This window comes from Catharus ustulatus, chromosome 4, assembly GCF_009819885.2.
Source record: "Catharus ustulatus isolate bCatUst1 chromosome 4, bCatUst1.pri.v2, whole genome shotgun sequence".
NCBI lineage: Eukaryota > Metazoa > Chordata > Aves > Passeriformes > Turdidae > Catharus > Catharus ustulatus.
The window spans coordinates 24,393,305-24,418,786 of record NC_046224.1 but is presented as its reverse complement, the minus strand read 5'-3'; the positions used below and the strand labels follow the sequence as shown (position 1 = coordinate 24,418,786).

Here is a 25,482-nt window from a genome sequence, read left to right as displayed (position 1 = left end):
TGGAAAGAATTTGCAAAGTCACTAAGATCCATCATTTATTCCCAGCAGGTGTTTCTGAAAAGTTTCAAGGGTTTGACAGAGCCTGGGAAAAACAGGCCTCTCATCAGGATAATGCTGGGATGCGTAACTATAGGAGCAGCAATTTAGAAATAAATCAGTATTAAAATGTAGTATTTTACTGCCAGACAGGTCAGACAACCAAAGGAGGAGAAACCCAAACAAACCACACCACAGCAGACACCAAAGCAGCAGGTGCCACTGCACAGGGAGCTCAGACTGTTTGCATCAGGCACTGAGCTGTTGTCAAGTGCTCTGCGCCCCTCTCCTTCAGGACTTAGTTTTGCAGAAAGCAAAATCCACAAAATCCAGGGTCCACTTCTGTTGCAGTCAGCACACACCCAAAGCCAACGGCATGGAAAAGCCCATCCCTCTCTCCTCCTCAAGGCCAGACACAGGGGACACCAGAGGCTCAGATCCAGGAACCAAGAGATCCTGAATCAGATTTCACATAACTCTTGCCTGTTCCAAGGCTGCAACTGCAGAGATCAGCTCAGGTTTATTTTTAGGCTCTCCAGTCCTGTGCCCTTTTTTTCCAGTAATTCTGATCAAACTTATTCCTGGAATTCAGAAACAGGTTCAGCTGCAAGACCATGCTTCCTGTGTATAAGATGTGACTCCCAGCAAAGATGCCAGGACCATTAAAGGAAGAAATGACAGATGCTGGCGTCACTTTATCATTTTCTACTTTATTACTTCAAATTAACAACCACGATAAAGCTCAAAAAAGTCCAATATTTACACAGGAAAAAAGTACAAAATCCCCCCCAAAGTTCTTCAGGTTTTTTTTTGTTTTTTTAAATTACAAAGTAATAAAAAGTTTTGCTCTTTAATTAAAAAAAAGAGAGAGACAGTAAGAGGGGTAAATAAATTAGGAAAAAAACAGGGAGGAAAAATAAAAGTGTTAAATAGAAAGGGTAAAAACAAACAAAACAAAGACTAACCCCACCCTCCCCGCCCTTGCCAACAACCCATCGGCTCCACACTACAGTGACAGTGTGTCTGCTACAGGCCATAGGTCGCAGTGGTGATCATTGTGTTTCAAAGCCCAAGTGCCACAAAGCAGCTTGAGTATTCCTAAATTATATTTAAAAACAACTAAAGTGGGGGGGGAAAGGGGGGGGGGAGACGGGTGGGAGAGGGCAGGAGGGGATTGTGCATGTATTGGTGGATCTTACTTGGGGTTGCATGAGGAAAGAAGAGAGCAAGAACCATTGCTCTGAAAGAACTCCAAACTCCAGTTTCTGTGCGCCCCTCTCTTATCCTCAAGTCCCACACTCTCTCCGCAGGAATTAAAACAAGTTTTAATTAAAAAATAAAAATAGAAAAACACGCACAGCCAGACGAAAAAAAAGACCCCGCTGCAGGGATGAGAAGTGTATTTCTCCCTGTATGTCAGCCCCAGAATCCCATCCTCCATGGGACCAGGTGCCTCTCCAAAGAGATCCCTCGGCGTGTGAGGACCGCTTGGATCAGGGAAGGCTGGCACTTCTTCCAGCAGCCAAAAAAGAAACCGCAGAGAAGCCACCCAAGGAAAGGAAGCCCGAGTCAATTATTAGGCTGTTGCCACAATTCCCCTCACAGCTTAAGATGTGTTTAATGCTTGAGAAAATAAATTCTGTTATAATAATAAAAATCAGACTTCTACCATCAAGTGTGGCTAGAATCTGATTCCCTCCTGGCCCACAAGGCTCCTGAAAAGAACAAAACAAAAACAAAGACCAAAAAAATAAACTCACCCACCCACCACCAACCCCTGCCCTCAGAAAAAAAGGAGAGCAAAGTTTAAATTTATATGGCTAGAAACCATATGATTTGAAAACAATATTTAAAAAAATTAAAGCAGAAGATATCCAAGAAGAAGGGAAAAAAAAAAAAAAGGAGAGAAATCAAAACCAGGAGCAGAGAGTCAGGAGAGGGAACTGAGGGTAGCCAGTGAGGGCAGTGGTAGGGGCTGGGGGGCAGCACAAGTGTTCCCACACGGCTCCCACGTCGGCAGCTCCTCGGAGGTGCTCACACCGGGGACAGGTGGCCCTCTGGAAACGGCTCACACCAGCGCGGGGACACAGCTCGACTCCTCATCGTTGGCAAAAAGAAATTCTGTTGGGTTTTTTTGTTGGTTTTTTCTTTTTCTTCTTGTATTTTTTTAGGTTTTTGTTTGTTTTTGGGTTTTTTTGTTTTTTAAAAGAAAAATACAGTGAAGACACTAAAAAGAGAATTCAAAAGAGAGAAAAAGGCAAGAGATGTTAGGAGTAAAGGCTCTTCCCAGCACTTCCATTGCCAGCTGGAGTGTAACAAATGAAATCAGCCCTTTCTTCTACACTCCTGCCTCCCCTGAGAGTTACCTTGCCCAGCTACTGTCGTTTCCTTTACAAGAGGCACTCAGTAGCTGTACAAAGTCTTGCACACTTGATTACCTGCTCAGCATCCTCCACCCCAACACTGTCACATTGCCAGAAAAGCATTCTTGAGGAACTAATGAAATGGCTCCCCAGCCCACCACCTTCTCCACCCCTCCTATCCTCCAGGAGAAATGGAAGCTACCATCACACACCTAGGACAATCTGTCCCCTCAAGGTTTTGGCAGCCAACCTTACTCTTCCCTCTGAAGCCAAAAAACATCTCAGTCAGGTGAAAGGAAAGGAAATATACCAATCCCCCAGAGCGACAAAGAGTCTTAAGGCTTTTTATTCCCAATAATTCCCTCCTCAGGGGTTCCCAAGCATGAGTACAAGCTCACCTAAGCAAACACTGGTCCAGTGGCAATTGCTCCTCACTTCCCAAGGTGATCAAATGGCACACTTGTCTACAAAAAAAAAAAAAATAAAAAGGAAGAGTTGCTAAGGGCTGGAGAGGAAGAAAAAAGCCAAAAAGGCACCAAAACAGAGGCTGCACGTTTCTCTCAGGACACCCTCCCTCTCAAGAGTTTACTGCTTTGCTTCTCCAAACTACTGTGGTCTGGAAGAAAAGGTAAATCCTTACTCCAAGCAAAGCAGAGAGCTAAAATGGCAGTACTGAGCACGGCCTCCAGAAAATGCCAAACAGAAGAGCAAGGGTGTAACTTGGTACCACTCCCCTCACCACACCAGATGCTTCCAGCTCACGTCAGCTCCAGCAAATCAGGCAAAAACTGCTCTGTGGCCTGTAGACCTTCTGGGACATCGAGGCCAAAGCCAGGAACACTGCAGCAGGAGCTTACCTGTGATGCTGAAATCCGTGACACTTCTTGCCGCCCTGTGAGGTCAGATGAGGAGACGTTGGCAGGAGCTCCTCGGTGTAACCTCATGCTGACCTTCCGCTCCCTGTCCACTCTTGAGATTGCTCTGGGGGACGTGTTGCCTGTTGGGGCAGAGAGATGTCAAGACAAGAGTATCAGTCAATAGTTTTGGTTTCCAGCCAACGACAGGGGTGGCACCCTTCCCCAGCCCTCCCACCCTCCTCACCGGACTGCTGGATTCGGGAGGTGGGGGTGGAGGCCATGGGCTCGGTGACATTGCGAAGACGGTTGGCAGTGGCTCCAGCAGGCGGGCCAGGGGGCAGTGCTCGTGTGGCTGACCCTCGGAGCTGCCCCATCCTCTCCTCTCGCTCATGCTCTCGCCGCTCCCGATCCATATCCTCAGGGTTCCGGGCTGCTCCCTGAGGAGAGAAAACCCCACGCCACACATGGCTGTCAGGCAGGAGAGATAGCATCAGCCCCGGACAGAAAACACACAGTGTTCTATCACACCAAGGAAGTGGAGCTCCATCCCCAAAACTGCCCCCACCATCTTCCACTTCACCTACAAAGGACCTCATTCTATTCCAAAAAGAAACAATAAGAAAGCATATAAACTACAGCTGTTATTGCAATCCACACCTGTGTCCCAGCTCCAAATATAGTTCTTCCTGAAAAATTATCTCTAGCTACCTCTAGCTATAGATCTACTGACACATGCTCCATCAGATACACTCACTAATACAACAGTAGCTATATCCCCAGTTAGTTACACACCAAACAACTCTGCCTCTTTTTCACTCTACCTGGTCCCTTTTGCTCAAGCTGTTCACCAGGACTAGGCAGAGACAGCAGGCAGCTTCCAACCTTCCTCCCCCATCTCCATGATACAAACCAACCCTGGTCCAGCCCTTTTGCCAAACACACTCACAAATTTAAGCATGTTCCAGTCAAAGACGTAGTCGTAGGAGAAGCCTTGGCGGTGGAAGAGGTTGCGGAAGAGTTGCCGCAAGTACGAGTAGTCAGGTTTATCGTCAAACCTCAGTGAACGGCAGAAGTTGAGGTATGTCGAGAACTCAGCTGGAGAGAGCAGAGAACAGCTGATAGCTGCTGTTTGGGCCATCCAACCTCCCTGGTCCCACCATGAAGCCACTGCAGCCTTTCAACAGCAGCTTGCTGGATCAGGACAGCACAAACATAGAGCTCTGTAACACAAACTGAGCCTGCTGGTGGCAGCACTTTGGCCACCAAAAGAACCCCATCTCTCTTTTTACCAGAGAAAATGTTATGCATCTCTTTCTGTCAGCTTCTCCAAGTAAGACCTAGCAAGTCACAGTACCTGCTGAAGGACAGGAGGAATGCAGGCCTAAAGAAGAGCTGGAGATGAGCTTTGGGAAGTTCAACTCAGAACAGAAATGCTCCTAGCTCAGTAGCCTGTCGTAAGCAGTGGCCAGAAGTAGACAAGAGGAGAAAGAGTGGGGCAGGTGTGCCTGACACTTCCACCGACATTAGCCCAGCACCTACTTTCAGCTCCAGGAACTTCCTGATCTGGATGTAGTTCCTAACTATTTAGTAATTCTCACAGGATCTCTCTTCCACGTACTTGTCCCGTCTCTCCTCGAACTCCTGTAAAGATTTAAGTATCCACAACATCTTCTGGGAAGGAGTTCCACAGGTCTACTACTGGCTGTATTGTTTTGAAGCTGGCAGAAACCAGCATTGTCTCTCTTCCAATATAAAAACTGGGGCAACCAAATAATCAGCTCCCATCGAAAATTCTGTAGGCATAGCCAGAGAACGGACTTCTATCATCTCTCTACCCACCTCTTTTTCCAGAAAACTCGTTACTTGGGCAGAAATCAAGTCACCTCTGGTCACCCTTTTGACCCATTCCTGGGCCTTTTCTCAGTAATACCATATCCTTTGTGAAACAGTGGGATGGACTAGACCTACACAGTACACAAGGTACAAGTGGGCCATGGGTTTATGCACCCTGTTTGAGCTTCTTTCCTAGTAATTCCTAACACTCCCTTTCCTCAGCAGGCACTGAGCACAGAGTTGATGTTTACACAGAACCATTGATTGCAATTGCAACAGCTCATTGGTGAGTGGCACTGGTCAGCCAGAGCAGAGCCTACTATTGTGCACATGACATGAGGACCAAGACTTCTCTCTGTTCTCGCATACATTACTCCACGTTTACCTACAAAGAACTGCATTTGCCACTTTATCACCTGGTTACACCTGGGACTCTTCATTAACCAGTAAAAATTCTGCATCATCAGCATACCTTCTCAGCTCAATGCCCACCCCCCTTTAAAATGCTCACAAGGTCCTAAAAATCCCTCCTCTCAGCACTCTCATGCCCTTACTAACAGAAGGCTTGACTGTCCACAAAAACACATTTCCCACTTCTGAACCTGAACTGCTCTGTTATCCTTCTCATCACCATTGTCAGCAGCACATCCTGGTCTGGGGTATTGGGCACTGCGCTTTAGGATTCAGGATTCCAGGGGGTTTCAGCAGCTGAACAAGCGAAGCAGCAGACAAGACAGCCATCAAGATGAGAGCACTTACAAGGGTACCCTTTGCAGAGCACTTCGATGGGCGTTGACATCTTTTTCTCACTGATCCTCTCGTACTTTTGGCGCTTGGTGGCAGCCTTGAGGCCCTGCCAGGGCAGCGAGCCCAGGTTGAAATACATGAGAACATAACCCAGGCTCTCCAGGTCATCACGGCGACTTTGTTCTGTGAGAAGTAACAAAGGGGCAAGGAGTGAGCAGCAACCAAAACTGCCTTGGCAATCACATAGCTTTGGAGGTGAACACTGAACAGAACAACCAACCCTCTCTCTTTTCTGGTAGACTTATATAGATAGTCAAAATTGTAGAGGACATTCCAGAGCAAATTCCTGTGATGATGGTCATACTACAAGAGTTAAGGTGCTCCTCTCCCCATACAGCCCAACCCACTTCATTACTTATGACTCTGACTACCTCCTCACTTGGACAAGCCTTAATTCACACCAGAATTTCACATCTCAAGAACTGCTGCAGCAACCCTGCCTACTTTGCTCTTCCCAGTCCCAGAGGAAGGGCACTTACACTTCCCCACCCAGAATGATTCTTCAATCCTGGGATTAGTCATGAGAGAGGTAGTCATAGATAGACAAAGGTAACAGAGGTAAGTCCAACACAGCCCTTTCAAACACATCTTCTAATTAAACTGCTGATAGTCTTTAAGCAGGGCAGAAACAAGGAACTAGGGACCCTTTCTTGTAGTAAACAACTTTGTTGATAGTTTGTTGATAGTAGAAGCCTAACATGTAATGTGCAAAGATGCCTTTCCAGCTTGGTGACATTTTTCAAGCTGTGGAGGAAAGAGACATACTTTGAAGAAAAAATTCCCCTCCAAATGGGGAGTGACTGAAACTGGCATCACTACCAATTCTACTCAGACCAAGGGTCACCCTTAAGATGCCATTGGAAGGACCCATCTTTAGATGCTTGTTTATGAAACAAAAGAAAGGGGCTCACAAACCACCCCCCTAACTAACATTTCACATCGACCTTGTTCTCTGGAATAGCCAAGCCATTTAAAATTTCAAGCTAGCTCAGGAAGGATTTTATGCAGAATCTCAACAACTGCAAATATTGCCTGGTTAACTCCTCCAAACTCCTCCAACATTGCTTGCAAATTCTTCTATAAATCTTGCCAAGATTGTCTTGTTCTTGTTTCCCTCCCAAATAAAATAAACGCTTTGGAGAAAGTACTTTACATCTCCGGAAGAACAACAACTGATGCAGATAACAGGCAGGCAAAATATGGCTTAAGGGAGAGCACAGGGATAGAGGAAAGACTGAAGAGCTTCATCTATTAGATTAATTTACTACAGCACATTTTGCTGGATTCAGTGCCACATCCTGGAAGATGCTGCAGGTTATGTACTAGTCTGTGGGCTGTTAGTATCAGATACATGCTACCACTTGCCCCATTCAAAGGCCAGTAGGTCACTACAGATATCCCTTTTTCTGTTAGCTGAGCTGAAACATGACCAAAGAGTAGCTGCAGCAGGTCACAGATACACATATCCACATGCAACAACACAAGCTGTGGGTCACAAGGCTCTTTCTTCCTTGTGAATCTCTCATAACCTCCTAGTTGTTTTGAGAACTGAGGGCTTGGCAAGTTAAAACTGTTGCGGGGGGGAAAAAAGTACTGTGGTTGCAGAAGATAATGAGAGTCTCATCACTCCATAACTGATAGGAGAGATCATTTGGGTCAAAAGCACATGAAACACCATAAAAATGCCACATTCCAAGACAGCAGGAAAAAGCAGCCCTGCAAATTCTCAAAGTGTCTTACTTTGAGCACGCAGAAATTACAGCATTTTTTGACCTCACTAACTTATTGTCTCAAGTTGCCCACTTTAAAGGGGCTAATACTTCCTAATCTTATCAGGCTACTGCCAAAGATAATTACATGACTGTCTGGGAGATACTTAGATGCTATGACAGAAGCAGAGAAAAGAAACCCAGTTTTGCATTTAGCCTAAGGTTGGGATACGTGTGCTCTCGAAAGGCTGCAATTACTCACCATGCATATCAAATAAACAAAACTAAACAATATTGGCTAATGACCTACATCCTTAGACAGGAGGCATGTGGAAATGGAGTCAGAACACACACCCAGGGCTTGAAAGCACAGGAGACAAAGATAACCTCAGTCCTGCAGTCTTGCCAGTCCTTGACTTATCCATGCTGTAACTTTAACAGCTCTAGTGGTGGCTTCTTGACTAGAGCATGGCGGTTCCCCTCAGCGGAGTAGGGAAAGGCAGGGCAGGAACCAGAGAAACCTACTGAACAAGCAACTCAGCCTTTCAGGAATAAATCAGGATGTTGCCTCCAAAATCCAGCTTGAACTCCAAACTGCTTAGGGCAGGCTGAATAACACACCTCCACTTGTGTGAAGCACAGCACTTTTGAGCACAGCCACCAATCCCATCCAGAATGGGATATATTCTGCAAACATATGCATGGTCCTAGCACTTTAGGGAAGGCCAGAATTAGAGACTTGAGATCAGGGAGCCTGAAGTCAGACGGGGATGCTACAAGCCCTCACTGAAGGCAATAAGAGGGGTTAAAAACCAAATTGGAAAGCTAGCTACTATCCATTACGTGCATGCAAACACACCTTAACTGTGTCTTAACACAGCAATACGATCAAGGAAAAACAACTGCAAGCACAACACCTAATTATTAAAATGCTGATTGGTGTTTGACTGCACTGCACTCCCAATGTTTAGCACCTCACGTACATGTGGTCACTGTAGCCCACTTCAACAACTTCAGTGGGGTTCAAACCTGAGATGAGCTTGAAGCACCCACACAGGGGTCACAGTTGTGCAGCTACCTCATTGTAGCAGTCTGTTACCTGTAACCCTATGTACAAGATCCTGAATTAAACCTTGGGGAGGGTAAAGGACAACATCCTGTTTCTTTGTTTCATCTTCAGTTACTATTACACACCTGCCAACATTTAATTACTTGTCTTTCAGGGTCTCATATACCAACATCCTCAGGATACTAGATAACATTAAACAGCAAAGTTAGAAATAAAAGTTTACCTCTACACACCAAAGAGACATTATTTAGTTTTACTACTTTCCACTTTTAGAAACCTGACAATCAGTGACTAACTCTCACAGTGTCCCTGGGCCGCAGGGGAAAAAAAAAATAAATCTCACTTTGGAGTTTGAAAAGAGAAAGAAAAACACAAGTGATGTGAATGCATCTGCTGAGGAAGTCAGTCCAGAAGTAGGATTGTAGTCATGACCTGTGATAGTACACCACACTTCCTCTCTCCATTTTATCTCCGCTCTCCTACATTGGCGGGGGGGGGGGGTGGTTTTGAAAGCAAATTTTATTAAAAACGTCTTTTTCATAAGACACTCATCCTTTACTCCCTCCTTTCCAAAAGCCCTTTCAATAGAAAACACAAGATCACCTTCCCACATAACCCAGCTGACCTCTCAAACCCAACCCACTCTGCAAGCAATCTCCTGCCAGTTCCCTCCCACCCCCCCCAGTGAGGTTCCCAGCCAGCCCACACCTTCACTCCCTCCCCAAAGCAGGGTCCTCATAAGCCAAGTCAGGGTTGAGCAGCAGGACAGGACAAGACATGCTTGGGCAAAGACTGAAGACTGGTTGCCTTGAACACAAAGTTCATGACAAAACGTGTTTCTTTGCAGCCTAAACTGTCTCCTGGTTCCCCCGTCCAAAGAGTGTTTTCCTCCACCCTGATCCTACCAAAGTGATGCTGCTCCCATGCAGAACTCTGCAGAAATCAGCTGTCTTCCCTGGAGCCAGCCCAGCTGCAGGCAGGCTTAACAGAGCAATGTTTCCTGATTACATACTCAGATCTGATCTTGCACATGCTGGAGTAGAGTTCCCCTTTCTCTCCCCACTGCATGGCGACAGCCTTTAAAAACACACAAGAATCTGGAATGGGTGACAGAGGGCAGGATGAGCAGGAGGACTGATGATCTGCACAGCCTACACTGATACCGTCTAGGACATTCATTTGGGAAGGCACTGCTCCCCCACTCCCTCTGTCACCCAGACAGACAGAGACCATCAGGCTGCTTTCAAGACTGTCTCCTGGGCACACCAGGCGTCTATTTCAGACATTACAGGCTACAGTGGGTGCAAGAGACTCTCATCCCTAGAGCATGTGAAAATTGACTGGAATGCGTGAACCAAAGCCTGCACAGTCCAATGACTCCCCCAACGGCAAGTCTCCAGCTGTGGAACCCTCCCCAGTTTTGCCTCCTACTTTTTTCCCCAGTCACTGGGAAAAGAATGTGTTTCCTCCAGACATCAGAATGCCCAATCCTTAGCTTGCAAATTCAAATAAAGGTATTTATTCATTTGCTATTCCTGTCACACAAATACCCTGGCACCTGGTTCCTTCCCTCTCCCTAGACCACATTAACCCAACATTAGGACAGAGAATTTAGTAAAAAAATTCAGAGTGATGGTTCCCATAGCAATGCTGCTAACTCACAAATATCTCTGTTATATACCCTCTGGCAAGGTCTTGAGAAACAGGAACTCCAGCTGAAACCCAAACACCCCCACCCCCTTTCCTCCAGGCAAGTCATGTAACCCTTATGCCATTCAGGGCAACTATCTGCAATGTGGAGATAATACACCCGAGACCTGTTGCGCAGAGTAACTCACACCCAGACTTTCCCGAATCAAAGGGCATGGAGAGAGTGGCGGCTGCACTCAGACTGATGGCATATGCAATTTGCCCTTGGATTACTGTTTAGACATTGTTTGTTCATCCTGACACACAAGCCAAGCACCAGTAGTAAAGGGCTAAGTTGGGGTGGAATGAATAATGAAGTCGTTCAAAAGCCACAGCCAGACATTTAGCCTCTCGTGATCAGTTCAAGCAGAGCAGGCACACACAAAAGAATCAACAGACATAGTAGTGAGAATTATTTTGTGCATGTCTCCTTGTGGCAGTTACCATGGCTGTGGAAATCTTGACTGAGAATTCAATGGAAAGTCAGTTATATATATGCAGGTCAAGCCAAAATACAGAAGGCCAACTCAGAAACTCTATGAGAACTATTTTTATAACATGGAAGAGGTCAGGAGGTTACAGCCCACTCTCAACAAACAACACTCCTCATTTTGATACAAATAAAGCATTCTTCACCTAAATTTATATAGTATAAAGCAATGAAGACAGTGGGAAAAACTGCTTTATTTTCTGCAGGCCAAGTATTGACTTCAGATTTCTGAGAAATATCTGCAAGAGGGGAGAATGCAGGAAGAATGGGGATGTGAAATCCTGTGAAAGCTACTAGTTTAAAAGGTTTCAGCTCCTTGCTCTGATTTTCAAATTCCCAGGTTAGGTTATACGCTTTAGAAGAAGGGCCTCCCAGAGATATAAACAGCCTGCAAGCACAGCAGATACTTCCCTGGGTCCAACAGGCAAGACAGCTTCAGTGTTTCTGCTCCTTAGAGTTGCCAGTCAATAGTAGAACCAAGTCAGCCTGCTCCAAATGGATTCTACAGTAACTAAGGAAGCCTCACACTGTGAACAAAGTTTAGCTAAAATTTAGCAGAGAAAGGAGGTCAAATGCTGGAAAGAAGTTTTTGAGCAGGGAACAGAAGAGAAAACTGCATATGCTCCTCACAGCCACCAGGGGCTGACTCTCAGGACAACAGTTTGGGTGACTTCAGGAGGCTCAAGCCCAGTGGGTATGAACCTGCACAAGGATTTTACAAAACCTGGGATGATGGTCATCACCAGTGTAAGACTTAACTGAATACTCTTTTCCAGTCTAGTTTCATCCCTTCAGTACTAACCATACACATTAAGGGCAGAACCCTATTTCCCTGAAGTTGCCTCACTGGGTTTGTGCAGTTCACAGACTCATCTATATTCTGAAGGTCTGTGACAGCCAATCCTCAGTCACAAAACAGGGGTGTTCAGGCAGCTGCAAGCTTTCCCTCATTCCAGCTTCTAGTACATTTCCAGCATATCCCCATCCTCCGTGGTGGGTAACACCATACTGCAGTGGGCCTCTATCTTCCACCTCTGACAGCTACAGAACAATCACTAACAAGGGCACTCAGGAGTCAAAAAGACAAGTTTCAACTGGATGTATTCCTAAGTGCTCAGTGCCTGTGAATGTCTCCTTTACACATCTAATCAGCCTGCAAAAATTGTGCAAAGGCAGATTTAGCAGAAGCAGAGTCAGGGAGGTCTTGATGCCCAGCAGGGCTCCCTGCACTAAGCAGTGCACAAACATAGATCAGGAGACGATTTCTGTCTTCAGGAGCTCAGAGTGCCACCACAGCAGCAGAAGTAACACAGGCATAGCATTTATTTGCCCACCATCTCAAGGCAGGTCAGCAGCAGAGTCAGGCAAAGAACCCAACCCCCTCCTTCTGGGGACATACAACCTCCCCTGAAAAGCCCCACCACGAGGTAACATCAAGCAGGCTCACCAATTCCCAGGTGGGTGTTGATAGAGGCATAACGAGCTGTGCCAGTCAGATTCTTGTTTTCCCGATAAGGGATGTGCTGGTGGGTCCGGGCATCTCGGTACTTCTTGGCCAAACCAAAATCAATGATGTATACTAGGTTGCCCTTTTTGCCAAGGCCCATAAGGAAGTTGTCTGGCTTCACATCCCGATGAATGAAGTTCTTGGAATGAATGTACTCAATACGGCTGATCTGGAGGAGGGATAGATAAATAAATAAAAATAATTAAATAGCGAGACAAGCAAGAAATAAACTTATTTTAACTGCATCTGTTAAAAATAGTGCCCTGTCCAAGACACTGGGCTGTCAGAGCACGAAAAGGACACTTTGCATTGAATATCAGCAATGACAGCTAAGGAAAGGACACCCTCTGGATGCTGCTGGATCTGGAACCCTGTACACCAGCCCAGCCCTCACTCTGGGAAGGTCACCTTAACATCACAAGGAAGGATGGGAGGCAAATCTATAGGGACTAAAACTTTGAGCTTCAGCATTGACAGCTGTCAACTTTTGAACTTAGCTGGGCCAGGAAAGGAGCTGAAGAGCTAAGGGTCTTAAACCCAGGACATGAGCAGTGGAATTAAGATAGGTGCCAGTAACTCACCATGCAGGCAAAAGTATCTATGTGTGCAACACTAACACAAGGCGAGCAGCAGGCAAAGGGAGGAGAGATGGAGATAAGGAAATGCCACCAGTGTCTAGGTTCCAGGCCCCCAACTTCCTCAAGAAATAGAAATCTGGCAGCCACTTGTGCTAAATGAAGAAAGGCTGGGATACAGCAGTTCTCAGGCAGAGGGGATGGGAGGGGAGTGTGTGGGGGAAAAAAGGCATGGAAAAGGAGAGTAGGCACAAATGCTTCAGAGGAAACTTACCATCTGGTCTGCCAGCAGCAGAACTGTCTTGAGACTAAATTTGCGGGAACAGAAGTTGAAGAGATCTTCCAGGCTGGGCCCCAAGAGTTCCATCACCATCACATTGTAGTCCCCCTCTGCTCCACACCATTTAATGGAGGGGATACCCACTGGAGAAAGAAAAAGATTAAGCCCAGGGAACAGAGAGAATAGATGTTGAATCTCCTACTGAGAAAATCATGTGTAACACCAAATAATTTCTTTTCTAAAGCCCTCCAGAATAATTTCCTTTTCCAACCACTCCCCCGGCCCCATCCTTTCCTCCTCATCTCACCTCCTCCCTGCATCATCTTGTAGAACTTGCTTTCAATGTGGAGCTGGGGATGCTTGGTTTTGACACATTCCAGTTTGATGGCCACCTCTTCACCAGTTGCAATATTGGCTCCTGCATAAAAATGAGAGTGAAATGAAGATTGCACAAGCTTCTACTGAAGTTAAACACTTTTAACAAGGCCTGTAAAAATGTCAAAACCTAAAGATTTGTCCTGAAACTTATTCTCTACGACAGACATGAGATTCAGCCATGTCAACTTCATACGGTTTCCAGCACTGCCACTTACAAACGCAAGCCCAGAGAGAGGCACATGAGGAAACCAGATCTGATCCTGAAGTCAGTCTAGAACAACAATCCTACATGTGAACTGCCTTGTTATCTCAGAAAGTGCCAGACTTTGGAAGGTCAATCTGCACATATCAACAGCACCTAAACCCTGTGGAAGTTGTAGCTTCCTCGGATCATGAACCTAGCCCCTGAACCCAAGGAGCCCTTCAGGCAGTGATACGGAGTATCTCTTCCCCAGCAAAATTACTGGTTACTCAGCTACATCAATTCAACACAGCCAATTAGTTCAGGAGGAGACATTACTAACATGCCAGCTCTTTCTGTTTTCTCTGCAGCACTGACCTGCTCAATACAGACAATTTCTAAATCCCCAGCTTCTCCCTCTCCTGAGGGTTTTAATAATACCTTTATCTTCTGCCAACACAGAAACATTTGCTTTATCACAAATTAGAAGCACGAAGAAATGAGCAGAACCCTGTCCTGAATTAGGCTGCCTGGACACTTTTGTTGAAGGTATTGGTAGATACTTTGCAAGGACACTAAACTATCACCCCACACACTTCTCTCTGAAAACAACTGAGCTGCCAGCTGCAAAAGCCAGCACTCTGGTCCCAAAGTGCACTGTCAAAGAAAGAACACGCTGCTCTTTTTCTTGTACTAGCTGAAAGGATTCCAGATGTTTCACATCATCCTAAAATGGAAAGAAGGAATATCTGTACACGGGTCACGGGAATGACACTCAAGGCTTGCTTCTCTCCTCCCCAGCCATGCCTGTTTCACACACTCTAACAAGCCCTTCCTCATATCTGGAACTATTAGAAATTGTGCTTAAACACAAATCAGAGAGCAGCCCTGATCACGAGCAACTTACGAACACTGTCATAAAATAAATTACTCCAAAACATACATGTCAAACATGAGTTGGAGTCAAAGGTGATGTTTTGCAGATATCCCATAGCTAGTTTTGGTAGGTCTGGCTAATTTGTGCCTCCTGAACTCCATGATAAGACTTTAAGAGTCCACAAGGACAAGCTGAAGATAAATCTCTTCATTTATCGTCTTTCACACGCCTCCAGAGCCCGAGACCAAAGAAAGGAAGGAAATGTTCACACAACTGGATTGCTTCTCCCCATGGATCCTAAAGAGATCCATCTCCAGTTGAAGAGTTCTGGCTTGTACACAAAGTTAGCTAAGAGCTGCCTGCTAGCAAAAACACATGATCTAGATGTTGCAGTGCCGGGTTGAGACAGACAAGCTGCTAGGAATTTGTAAGAGAGCAACAAAAATGATCGGGGCCTAGAGGGATTGATTTACTAAGGAAGATTAAAAGAGCTAAATATGTAACATAGACAAGAGATACAACTAAGAAGGGTGGGGAGGAAGAATGGGACATGACAACAGTCTACAAATATTTGAAGGCTGTAAACACTAAGGAGGGAGAGGAATTATTTAGGGTGCTCTGAGAGAGGGGAAGGAGGAGCAATGGGATCAATTTAATACAGATTTTAATGCAAGATACAGAAGAAGGGAAAGGGAAAAAGCCATCCTAAGGGGTAGAAACATTTGTCCAATGCTTGCTTTTGAAAAGATGCTGGCATTTTCCACTTAAAAACTGGTGGCCAGAAAAACAAGTCTGTACATTCCCTTCACTCCACCACAGGATCCTTCTTAAAAGCACCAGACGGTGCAAGGAGGAAAAGAGCAAGAAAAGAGACTAGTATCTGTCCACCTTTTAAATCACTGTTCAATCACTGGCCCTCATTCAGCATGGAAACACCCAGGGCACCCAAAAAACATATAAGCACTTCTTTCCCTTGTCTCTTTCCCCTGCCTTTGTGAAGACTTCCCTCCAAATCCTCTGAAGCAGCTCCTTTGTCTGTTCCCTAAGGAGAATTTTTCCCTCTCCCAATACATTTTCTGACACACAAGCAATGATGAATCTCTCTGACTTCTTGCAGCATTTGCATTTTGAATGAACCCAATTCCCAGAACATGAACGGTGGAAACATACATGAGTTCTCATCTCCACATTACCCTGGGTGTTCAGAAACACGAAGATGCAGAAGATGCATCCACCTACTAGGCTGTCTGCAGGTAGGGAGTGTTATCTGTGGGCACACAAAGCTGGGAAAGGGAAAGTAGGGGTAGACAACAAGAAGACTCAGATTCTTCAAAATGTGATTATGCAATTCAAATGCTCAGATACTAACACTCTCCATAGTCCAAACACAGGTGTTACTTAGAGAAAGAAGAAATAATCCTGTGGCCTAGAAGAGCACAAGTGGACTCAGAGAATGGTTTGGGTTGCAAGGGAGACCTTGAAGATCACCCAGTTCCAACACCCCGGACATGAGGGACACCTTTTACTAGACCAGGTTGCTCAGAGCCCCATCCAACCTGGCCTTGAACACTTCTAGGGATAGGGTACCCACTTCTCTGAGGTACCTTTTCCAGTCTCTCACCACCTTCACAGCAAAGAATTTCTTCTTAATATCTAATCTAAACCCTTTTCAGTTTAATCTCATTTCCCTTGTCCTACCACTATATGCCCTTGCAAAAAGTCTCTCTCAGTCTTTCTTGTAGGCTTCCTTCAGGGAGGGAAGGCTGGAACTAGGTCATCCCAAAGCCTTCTCTTCTGTAAGGTTGAACAATCTCAATTGTCTCAACTTTTCCTCATAACAAAGGTGCTTCATCCCTCTAATTATTGTGGTCCTTCTCTGGACCAATCTGACCTATTTTTTGCTGAGGGGGTCACTATCTGAACTATTTAGGCTTGTTCCCTCTCCAAACCTCACCATGCCTACAAGTTGCTTCCTGTACTATTTCTTGGCTAGAGATCCACCCAGATTGAGACCACCACTGGCGAGGAGGGAATTTAAGGGCATGAGTCTTTCTGATCCTTTGTTCCATGCTTTGACCACCATCTTTTTTAAAGCTACAAAAGCAACAGTTCTGTGCTCTCTTTACAGACTAGAAAGCACCGTGTTTCAGACAAATACAGCAGAGTCTGCTAGCTTCAGCCACTCGAGAGACTGAATGTAGGATGGGGGATAATTCCTAACATCCTCCCCCAGTCTCGCTCCGCTGTGGGGGCTGCACAAATTCAATTCATTCATCACAAGCTCTTTGAAACGGGGCCCCGGGGACAGAGGATGTCACCGGCTGAACAGGATCTTTTCAGAGCGGAATCCTGACTGCATGTCTGATACAATAAACACCGCCCTCCTTGAGATCGGGGGCAACAGGCAGAGGCCCCGCACTCCCTGCCGCATGTGCCCCTCTCCACAGCCTGCTGAGGGAAGAATGGAGGGCTGGGAACAGATGGATGAAGGCAGATAGGGCGAGAGAGAGTTAACAAGCCAGGAAACAAAGGGAAGGCACTCCCCTCCCAGCAAGGGAGGAGCCTGCCACCAGGAACTGTCCCCAGCCAGCTCAGGTCCCAGCATGCTTTGTCTACCCAGCTCCTCTCCACCACCAGTGTTCGTCCCGGCCAAACGATTCCTACACGTCCAGCAACCCTGCCCTGCCTCTTGGCCAGCACCTCTAACAAAGCACCTCCTCCTCCAGCGGCCCAAAGTCTAGGCAATTCCTCTGCAAACTGGGTTTTGCTCCTCTGAACGAGCAGTTTTAGAAGTAAACGGGCTAGCCAAGGTCCATCAGCAGCCTGATCTCATTTCTCACCCTCTCAAACTGATGGGGACAGAATACTCCACCTAGCACACCTATCCCTAAAAGTAGGGCGTGAAAGGAATGTGCTTCAATACCCAGCTAAGGATTAACACAGTCCATCCTTTGTGTCTATCCATGTAGAAATCCAAGTTTCCTTCTGACAGACAAAAAACCTAAAACAAACCTCAAAGAGGATAGCACGCAGCACCCGCTGGTTACAGAGCAGGTGAAGGTAGTAACACCCTGAAAGAGAGAAGCTGCGGACAAACCATACAGCTAATCCTCAGAGACAGACAAGCCCTGCTCTGTGTCCACACCATTATCAAAGAAGAGAACTGTGAGGTGAACCTGGTGCAGGACAGAAGTCCCTGTGAATGAGTCCTTCTGTCTGCAGAGCAGGCCATGAGAGCACAGCATGAGCACAAGCGTCCTCCAGACGCACCACCACAGACTACATGCCCAATCCCTCCAGGCTGGGGAGTCACCCAGGCTCCATGAAGTCTCACTATCACTGCTTCAAAACATGCTGGCTTGCACCTCAAGGAACATCACAAGGGCTTTGATACTGCATTCAAGTAACTTGGTTGAATCCTGCTGTGCTCACCACACTGGGGCACTGGGCTTCCTCTGTTTGGTGACAGGCAAGGCAAGCACAACCCCCTCACCACGAGCTATTTTCCATACCTGATTTGCACAGGTGGATGACCTGTTACATGATATAGAGCAATACAGGATCAGGCCTTTCCATTCAGTACCTCCTTTGTCTCCCTCCATGTACCCCAGATGTTTCGCAAGATCCTGACAATTTATACTGTTCTAAAGAGGGTCTGAACACTTCAAGCCCTAGCATAGGTGGAAAATGCTGTGTCCGAACCACCACCTCTGAATCCTAGCATCTGGGAATTAAAAGCACTGTCACCCAAGACACTGGTTTGACAACTGGTTGGAGGGTCTCAGGGGAGCAGCATACAGGAACTGGCTGCAGTAAAGGCAACACACAGTGGAACTGGGATCCCAAATCCATTATTTATCATGTTTGTTCATGTTCTGGATAAAGGTGGCAACAATGCCTGTTACTGATGATTCCCAGAGGACACTTAATCAAGAAGGGCTGCCAACACCAATCAAGAGAGAATAATAAAGCAAGAGGGAATCAGAGATAAAAAACAGAGGTTGAAAACAGACAGTGATTTACAATCACGAGAAAAAGTAATCTGAACTAGACATATTCAATGAAAGGTATTTGGGGAGGGACGGGAAGATGTTCGAGATCCTAGAAGAGCTCTCCTGCAATACAGCTGACAGTGCACTAAGGCAAATTCTGCAACCTGATAGTGTTGGTGATGGGGAAAGCCAAGGAGACCCAAAGCAGCCTGGGCAGATCACAAAGATCACATTACAGATCACTCGAGGGTAGTCCTCTGCTGCCAGGCACTAGAAATGCCACACCTCAAATGCAAGCGTTGGCTCCAAGCTGCTCAGCACATGAAGAAACTAGGAAAAATTGAAAGACCATCAAAAGTGAGGAGTGGTGGACGTACTGGGAAGCAAAATACAACTCAACTGAACAAACTTAACAGTCAAGGAGCACATGATGACCACCTGCAAGTATCCAAAGGGTGCAGTCACCAAAGCAGAGGGCAGCTCTCCGGCTGGCCTGCAGGACCACAGTGGAACAGGTAGTGATGAAAACAAGAGACAGGTAATGCCAGCCCTCACGGTGGGATCGAGCAGGCTGCTGGGTATTCTCGCCACTCTGGCCCCACATGGTTTGAGCCAATAAAAACATGAGCAGGCAAAGCATCAGGGAACATATCTATACATCAGCACACTGGTTTGGAAGAACTTCTACCCAGGTGACCTGCTGTGGTAACAGGGAACCCAGCACCTCATGGGCTCTGTCCACTGAGCTTCCAGCTCAGGTCATTCCAGACATTAACTCTAAATCCCATTACATATCTAACAGATCTGAGCCTCAGGACTTCAACCAGGGCAGGCTCTCTGACCTGTTTTATACCTCCTAGTCTCAGACCTTTCTCTTACAGGATCTGGACCACCTCTTTCACTACCAGTCTTCCCAAAACTGTATTCCTTCTATCCTTGAAGGAATAGCTATGTCCTCCCTTTCCAGCATGCACTCTGTGAACAGAGTTTATACCCACACACACCCAAGCTCAAGAAAAGGAAGTGAGAACGTTGGAATAGGGTGTATGACAAATATGCCCCAAACATCCAAATCCAAAACAGTCTGATCAACCACCACTGTGTCTTCAGTATGTGGTAAAGCAGCGCTGAGCTCATCCCCCTTTCTTTGCCATGAGAAGGCCAGAAGTCACTAGCAGTATTCCAGTAGCTTTTTCTCTTCTCCACCCCGTCCAACCTTACATGGTGCCCACAAATACCAGCAGGCAAGAAAAACAACCCCAAAACAATGATGCAATTGAGAAAACCACCTTGAGACAGACTCTCACACTCACCTAGGTAAATGTCTCCAAACGAACCACTGCCAATCTTTCTGCCCAGCCGGTATTTGTTTCCCACTCGAAGCTCCATGGTTCAGTCGTGCTGAGAAAAGAAGTACAGAAACAGCAGTGTCAGAGCAGAAACAGGAAGTGAATCATGTAAGACTACAGAAGAGACCTCCCCACTTCACCCAGAGGCTGAGTAGTTTTAAATCTTAAAATACTTCACTTTCTACACGACTTCTATCACCTCTCCTGATCTCCTGAACTTCCAGGGACAGCATGAGCAAGAAACATTGCAGGAACAGAACACTCTCAAGCATGTTTTACCCATGTTCACATTATCAGAATGAAGCATGATAGAACATGACTTCCCCACCATTTTGCTCAGAGACTGAGGAGGGGTTCAGGCAACCCCTTCTAAGAAGGTGTCAGCATGTGATCATGCCACACTACTGTAAAGAGGTACTGACTGCTTCTTGCACCTTACAGTACCTGGCACAGGGACAGAAGTAGCCTTGTGAGACACCAGAAGGTGTCATAATAAACCCCATGAGGAATTTCTCTCTGACCCAGCCCTACTCCAAGTAGGAGCAGCACCCTGCACCGAGGGGTGGTGATGAAGCACAGGACCCAAGGGCTGCAAGAGACAGACAGACTGCCAGGAGCAAGCGACTGCATTGCTTCTAGGCAGGGGCCAGCACAGGGGACAGGGAGGAGATATCTCGCTGAACTGAACCCTACCAGGCACACACTGACTAGGACCACCACTTGCTCATTTCCACAAGCTTCTGTTGATGGGATCACCACCTCCTTTGGTCTACCGGAGCCTCTCCATCTCTCTTGCCTACCTAGGTGTGCCAGCTGTTTGTTTTTAGTAGCTCAGGCCTTTCCTCATCCCTTTACCTGAGATGATCAGCTAACCCTTTGACCTGATATACCCCATCAACATGCCCAGGCTCAGCCTACTCACCTTCCACAGAAAACCAACTAGGTGGAAGGACCACAGCCACAGTTAGCTCTCTCTGCCAACCTCAACTTCTGTGCAAACACCTTGGCCAAACACAGCTCCAGCAGTTCCCCTCTTAACAGCTCCCTTTCCCTTGCCTCTTCTATGGCTACCAGCTTATTCTAGGAACCATATCTCTTCCTGAGACAGTCAATGTGTCTCCTTTTAGAAGGATTTGCCACAGTCCTAATTTATGCAATGCCACATTATTAGCGTACAAAATGCAGACACAGAGCCTGTTGGGGACAGGAAGGGTGAGGAATGATTCATGTTTTCACAAGTGGGTGCAAGGAACTTTCCCTTGCTGGAGCTTGGTGGGAAGGAAGCATCACTGAAGGGAAGAAGAAAGAAATGGCCTTGTGAGACAGAAGTACAAAAAAATAATCCCAGCTACAGGATTCTGGGCATACTATAAACCCAGAGCTGCTTCTCCTGCCCCAGGAGATGGGATTACAGAAAGAAGAATGGACGGGCTGCGGAGATGTACAGGGAAATAATCCTATCAAGGCATTCAGGGGACATTGTGAACCCTGAAAGCAGAGCTCCAGTCACCAGAAACCACACACAAAACACTCAGAGGTGGAGTCCCCTTACCTAGTATTTGCTTATGCATGTGGATTTCTGTGCATATATTGTCTAGAAAACCCTGTGGCTATTTCTGACTTTCTTACTACAAGGAATGTAGGCAGAACCTTGGGAACCAGAAGGCAGGCGTACCTGGGTGAGGGTGCAGCAAACAGACATGATTTTTATCCGCTGCCTGCTGTTCTCTAGAGCCACATTAACATACATCTGACTTGCTTACACTCCTACTCCAATGAACGATCAAAGGTCTGTGTCCCCGGGAACCTGTCACACCACTGTCAAGAAGACAGCTCTCAATCCTCCTTCCTTCATGGAGTGTTTACCCAGGCCTGTGAACCCCAAACAATTCCACTCCAGTCAAATTCCCAGGTGGGGCGAGCACAGCTGAGCAGAGACTGGGCAAGAGGTCCTGGTGGGGTCTGCTCTGCACTGGGACTCAGCAGGTACTGCTCTGCAACACCACAGTCCCAAACCTAAATTCAGACCCACCCTACCAGGACTGGCAGGAGCCAGGTTAAGAAGGGTTTTTCACACAGCAAGGCAGCAGCCCTTGTAGCTGATTAAGCAACAGGCTCCAAAGGGGAATCTAAAAAATGCTCTGGGGCGCGGGGGTGGAAGCGGGAAGCAGGATAATGGAGTAAAAAAAAATCATGGTCTCGCACAGCTGTCATTTTGCCTTATCTCCCCCCCAACACACATACATACACAAGTGTGAGTAGAAAACCTGGGTGAAGGATAGCCAGAGAGCAAGAGCCTTGATTCCTGGTAAAAGAGCAGGACACACACATCCCACCTCCTCAACAACTGCTCCAGGAGTTCAAACATCTATCCCATTTGCTTCTACTTCACACTCATACCCCCACACCACCATTGACAGCTTCTGCCCTTTATCTTCTGATCTTCAGGTCTACCTTTACAAGAAGAAAGAAAATTGTACCCATAAAATATATATTCTTACACGGGAAATTTGTATCACCCCTCAATATATCATTTATACATGTAATATTTAAAAAGCCATCCCTCCTTCCCACCCACCCCCCCAACAGGCTTAACCTCCCCAGCCCTGCCACCCTTCCTGCACTCTACAGCCAAGGCAGCATTCCCAGGGGCTGCAGGGCAATCATTTAGTTAAACCATTTAGTTTTCCATAAGGGATTAACACACATACAACCTCAGAGCGAGAGTGTGCTCTGCATGAGCGTTTGCATACGTGAATATCCAATACTACACAGCCACAAAAAATAATAATACTATCCAGCCGCCAGCGCTGCTTCCCCACACACACCATTTTGCACCAGCCCCTTTTATATAATATAAAATACCCACGTACAGGCACAAAGGCCATTATATAAACACACGATAAGAGTTGATACCACATTGCTGTGCCAGCAACGATGGCGACCAAAGATGCAGGGATCATCTGGGGGGGGTGGGAGGGGAGGGGGGCTAAGAGGGGCTGGGGGACAGCAGGGACACTTCTATCCCACCCGAGGGGGTCGGGAATGAGAAGATGCCCTGTCTAGCAAAAGCCATACAAAACCAAACCCACGGCTCCATAATGGAGGCTGCCGATCCCAGCACCGCTCCAGCTTTCAGTGGAAGTGTGGGGAATGGGGGCTGCTTTACCCACAGACCATTAAAGCTTTACACGGTCTTTTTTCTTTTTTTTTTTTTCCTTTTGGGGGGGCATTTGAAGGGAAAAAAGGATGAGTTTGGGAAAACAGTAATTTGAACTGGCTTAAAAATGTGAAGGAAAAAAGAAAAAAAACACATTTTGTTTGAAATGCAAAATACCAATCCCCTCCAGACCCTCAGACACTTACAGAAAGAAGACCAGCAAATAAGATGGGGGGAGAAAAGAAACCCCAAGCACAGAGCTTTTGAACTACGTTTGAGGAAGAAATAGCCCCAACAGAAAAACAGGGAAGGGGGGGACACACAAAAAAATATAATAATAATAAATATGTCCCTTACACCCCCCACCCCCTGCAGGCAAACACTACGCGAAGACAGCCGTACCCGGGCTGTTATTTTTCCGGGTAGGTAACAAAAAGCTGCCACCCCCGGGAACGGCGCTGAACTTCTCCTCGTCCCCCCACTCGCACCCGGCCGCGGCCATCGACCCCCGCCCCTACCGCCCCCCACGAGAGGAAACACCGGCCCCACAACCCCCCCAAACGCAGACACCCCTTCTCCTCCGAAAGAGGCGATGAGGGGGCCGGGGAGGGAGACCAGGAGCATCAGAGAACGGAAGGGTTGGGGGGCTAAATCCCCCGGGGGGCGGCCCCCCGCCGGGACCCCCGCAGACCCCCGCCGAGAACACACGGCACCCCCCTCCCCGCCCGGCCCCGCCGCCAGCCAGGCAGGGCCCCGGCAGCCGGAGAAAGGAGAGAAGGGGGACCCCCCTCCCCAAAATTCTGCCGGTGGCGGAGGGGGTGACCCCCTCCCCGCGCCCCACAAAGGGGCTTTTGTCCCCCGCGCCCCCCCGGCCCGGTGCATCGCGCCCTGCCCTCCCCTCCCCCGCCCCCTCCCCCTCCCTCCGCGCACACAAAGAGCCGGAGGGGCCGCCTTTCCCCCGGGGTTTGCGCCCCAAGATGCGGACGGGCGCCCCCCATACCCACCCTGACGGGAAGGGGGCCGTGTGGGGATGCTGCTCCGCCGGCTGTCAGGGGGCCAGGCGGCCGCGGCGGGGAGGATGACGGAGGATTGGGGAGGGCTGGTGGCGGCCGTGCCCGGCGCGTCCCTCCTTCGCTCGGCTCGGCGCGGCGCGGCGCTGCCTGCCGCCTCCCGCCCGCTCGCCGTCCCCTCCAGCCGGCGTGTGCTCGGCACAGCCCGGCGCTCACCCAGTTTCCATTGAGCCCCGGAGCCAAACCCACTGATGTCACCCAGCGCAGCCCCGACCCTCCTCCTCCTCCGCCTCCTCCTCCGCCCGCCGTTAAAGGCGCAACCGCCGCCGGTCCCGACGCCTTCCCAGCCGCCGTCCCTCAGCTCCGGCGAGCCGGGCGGCACACGGGCTCGGTTTTGGGGCCCGCGACCCTGCTGAAGGTTTTCTCCTCGGCGTGGAGCGATAGCCCACCCATGGCAGCCCCCCAGAGCAGGGTGGCCCTGCATGGGGATGATCAAACGAGGGTCCCATCGCGCTGTCAGCGGGTGTTGAGCGGGGCTGCGTCAGGAAGGCCCAGAAGGCCCCACAGTGTTCAGGGCTCCTCAGCCCACGGCCCTCAGGAGTGGGGATGCCCCCTGGGTGAAACACCTGCAAATCCACACGAATACCGCAGCACACACATAAACCAACAGACTGGTGCAAAGCTTGGGCTACCCCCCAGACCCTGGGGTGTTTGGGGGCCAGGTGGACACAGCAAGCCCCAGAGCACCTCCAAAAGTCAGCTAAGTCAGGGGGAGCAGCCAGGATGTGTCAGACCTATATGGGGGTGTAGGAGCAGACCCAGGCTGGGGAACTCTTCGGGGGCTTCTGGGAGATTGGAGCTGGATGTGCAAAGGAGGATGGAAGCGCTGTTGGAAACTCTGAGAGCAGGACTGCAGGAAAGGCTGGAGGCCAGCGTAGTGTGAGGTGGAAGGGACACAGGGTCCTGTGGAGCAGGACCCAGATGCTGCCCAGCTTTAGAGGCACCAGGATGTTTTGCCAGGGTCCAGGAGCTGCTCCGGCACAGCCATCCCGAAGTCAAAAACCGCAGCTCCTGCAGTTGGAGATAAGTGTGATGGGGAAGCACTGAGGAGCCCCCATACCAGAAGAGCCCTTAAGTGCTTCTAAGCCAGGCCCCTGATGCCAGCTTCCACCTACATGATGTAAGCATGGGCTGTTGGTGCCAAGAGGCCCAAGCTGCAGCCGTGCTGGCACTGTGTGCTGCAGAGAGCAGTCGTGGCTCCAAGTTGTACCAAGATGGGGGACTGCAACCTTCTGAATGCCACTGTCAGACAGTGCCCAC

General features: G+C 48.1%; 1 protein-coding gene across 1 annotated transcript; it reads right to left on the bottom strand.

Annotated features, from left to right (window-relative positions):
* Nucleotides 1-1,096: 1,096 nt before the first annotated feature.
* CSNK1E (casein kinase 1 epsilon) lies at nucleotides 1,097-24,358 on the bottom strand. Its single transcript, XM_033058026.2, has 11 exons — nucleotides 24,157-24,358; nucleotides 19,957-20,044; nucleotides 13,523-13,633; nucleotides 13,210-13,358; nucleotides 12,301-12,529; nucleotides 5,849-6,019; nucleotides 4,203-4,351; nucleotides 3,501-3,693; nucleotides 3,257-3,396; nucleotides 2,798-2,863; nucleotides 1,097-2,263 (listed from the first exon to the last, which is right to left on the bottom strand). The coding sequence occupies exons 2-10, from the start codon at nucleotides 20,030-20,032 to the stop codon at nucleotides 2,831-2,833; spliced, it is 1,251 nt and encodes a 416-aa protein (XP_032913917.1). The 5' UTR covers nucleotides 20,033-20,044; nucleotides 24,157-24,358; the 3' UTR covers nucleotides 1,097-2,263; nucleotides 2,798-2,830.
* Between the last annotated feature and the right edge of the window lie 1,124 nt (nucleotides 24,359-25,482).

Coding starts and splice junctions, on each gene's coding strand:
- CSNK1E (XM_033058026.2), bottom strand. CDS start 20,032: ATGGAGCTTCGAGTGGGAAACAAATACCGGCTGGGCAGAAAGATTGGC. Junction 4,352..5,848: donor GCTCTGCAAAGGGTACCCTT/GTAAGTGCTCTC, acceptor TGCTCTCTCCAG/CTGAGTTCTCGACATACCTC. Junction 2,864..3,256: donor CACGGATTTCAGCATCACAG/GTAAGCTCCTGC, acceptor TTTTTTTTGTAG/ACAAGTGTGCCATTTGATCA.